Source organism: Priapulus caudatus, unplaced genomic scaffold (assembly GCF_000485595.1).
Source record: "Priapulus caudatus unplaced genomic scaffold, Priapulus_caudatus-5.0.1 Scaffold682, whole genome shotgun sequence".
NCBI lineage: Eukaryota > Metazoa > Priapulida > Priapulimorpha > Priapulimorphida > Priapulidae > Priapulus > Priapulus caudatus.
In genome coordinates, this window is record NW_014577743.1 from 132,317 (window position 1) to 134,323 (window position 2,007).

The 2,007-nt window shown below is 39.5% G+C and overlaps 1 protein-coding gene across 1 annotated transcript in view; it reads left to right on the plus strand.

Moving 5' to 3' along the window:
- LOC106812747 (carbonic anhydrase-related protein-like) overlaps positions 1-1,795 on the plus strand; it is an 11,519-nt gene extending 9,724 nt beyond the window's left edge. The window contains exons 7-9 of the mRNA XM_014816709.1: positions 364-412; positions 701-813; positions 1,185-1,795. Of these exons, the coding sequence (XP_014672195.1) occupies positions 364-412; positions 701-813; positions 1,185-1,322 (300 nt within the window). The 3' untranslated portion in view covers positions 1,323-1,795. The remainder of the gene's footprint in view (positions 1-363; positions 413-700; positions 814-1,184) is intronic.
- The last annotated feature ends 212 nt before the right edge of the window (positions 1,796-2,007 follow it).

The following is a 2,007-nucleotide window of genomic DNA, read 5'->3' on the forward strand; positions in this document are numbered from 1 at the left end:
GAGAGAGAGAGAGAGAGAGAGAGAGAGAGAGAGAGAGAGAGAGAGAGAGTATACTAAGTAGAGAAAAATAAAAGAAATCCATAGCACGAGAAATAATTACATGAGAAAATACATTTATTACGCAAACTGTCAGAGAAACTAAGTGACATTCAAAAAGGAAAATGCAAATATAAAGGACCCTGGAGGTGTTGAGGGAGGGAGATAGGAGGAGAGGGGAGGGAGGTGGGAGAAGAGGAGGAGGGAGGTGGGCGGAGAGGGGGAGGGAGGCGGGAGGAGAGGGGGAGGGAGCCGGGAGGAGGACAACCTCCTGTACCGTTGAACGCGTTAACAACAAAATATGTTTCAACATTTTTATGTTGGCAGGATCGAAAATATAACATATCCGAATTCGACCCCAGTTGGTTGCTTCCTGGTAGGTTATGGACGTGTGCGTGTATGTGTTTGTTTGTTTGTTTGTTTGTTTGTGTGCGTGCGTGCGTGCGTGCGTGCGTGCATGCGCGCGTGTGTGCATGCATATGTTTGTATCACAAGTACTGTACATTACACTTTCAGATTAATGACATTCCCTATTTCTGTTAAGTTTATATGCATTATAATTTCCTTGCATGCATTATATTCAATATAGCAATCACAGCAAAATCAACATAATCCTTCGCAAATGTTGTTGTAAAATTTAACGTATAGCTTTTACACAATTTAGATCCCATGCTTCGAGATTATTGGGTGTACGAGGGATCATTGACAACGCCCCCCTGTAGCGAGAATACAACTTGGGTTATCTTTCGCTATCCACTGACATCATCTCATTCCCAGGTATGTTATTATCAATAATCTCGTTGATATTTGAAAGTAATTATTTGTGATCAGCATTATTGAGTGAACCTGAGTGATGTTGAGTGAGTATGATGTTTTTAATTTGTTGAGATTATTTGATGTGTTGAAAGGATTTCAATGAATGTTAGGAAACTAATAATAATTGATAAACAGGGGATAAACATTAAAGAGAGATGTCTGCGCAGTTGTTTTATATATGTATCTACATTTATCCAATAACAAACAACATCAGCACAATACCAGGATTCATCGTCAACATAAACGGCATGCTATTCGTTGGTAATGAATTCCTATTAGTTGAACGTGTGCAAAGTATTTCACATGATTGCGAAGTTTATTCTTTTTCGTAGATGGAAGAATTCAGGCGCCTGCTTACCTACCCGAAAGGGGGATCGCCATCTACCGGAGTCGATGCGAATCTTGTTGACAACTTCAGACCAGCACACCCCCTCAACAATCGCGTCATCCGCGCGTCATTTCCAGTCTAATAGCACACGATCCACGCCATTCCATGATGCGCATAACTTTAATGCGCTAACCCAATATACATACAGAGTGCATACAGAAGGAATTAGGGACTTTATACACGCACAGAATTATGGGTATAAGATCGTGCGCCTACCATATTTTTTCCGAGAGAAATTAACTGATTCCGGGCCCCTGGCTGCTATCAGGTTGATGGTGCTCCACAATGTGAAGCAGGTACTGGGGAAGAGGCCATCTCACTTGGTTTCTCGGACATTTATACTCGTACATCAATTTTATGGATGAGAGGCAAGCCATGGCAGCTGAGTTCGTTGTTGATAAGTTTTATTTCTGCATGTTTTAGTTGTATTTCGTTGAGCGCAACATGATAAAACCAAGGACGTTTTTCACAAGGCCATATTACACGTAGTTATATGCTCTGTAATTATATATGGTTATACTTTATAATTACATATAGTTGTACCATTGATTTACACATGGTTGTTATCTTTTTTACACTTTTCTTGTGTTACACATGGCGCGAAAATAGTACACTAATCGTGGCTGTTGTAGCTGCATACGCAGGCGCGACAGTGGATGATAGGTCATATTTGGCTACGGCAAACGTCTATACGTATGAAATATATATATATATACATATATATATATATATATATATATATATATATATATATATATATATATATA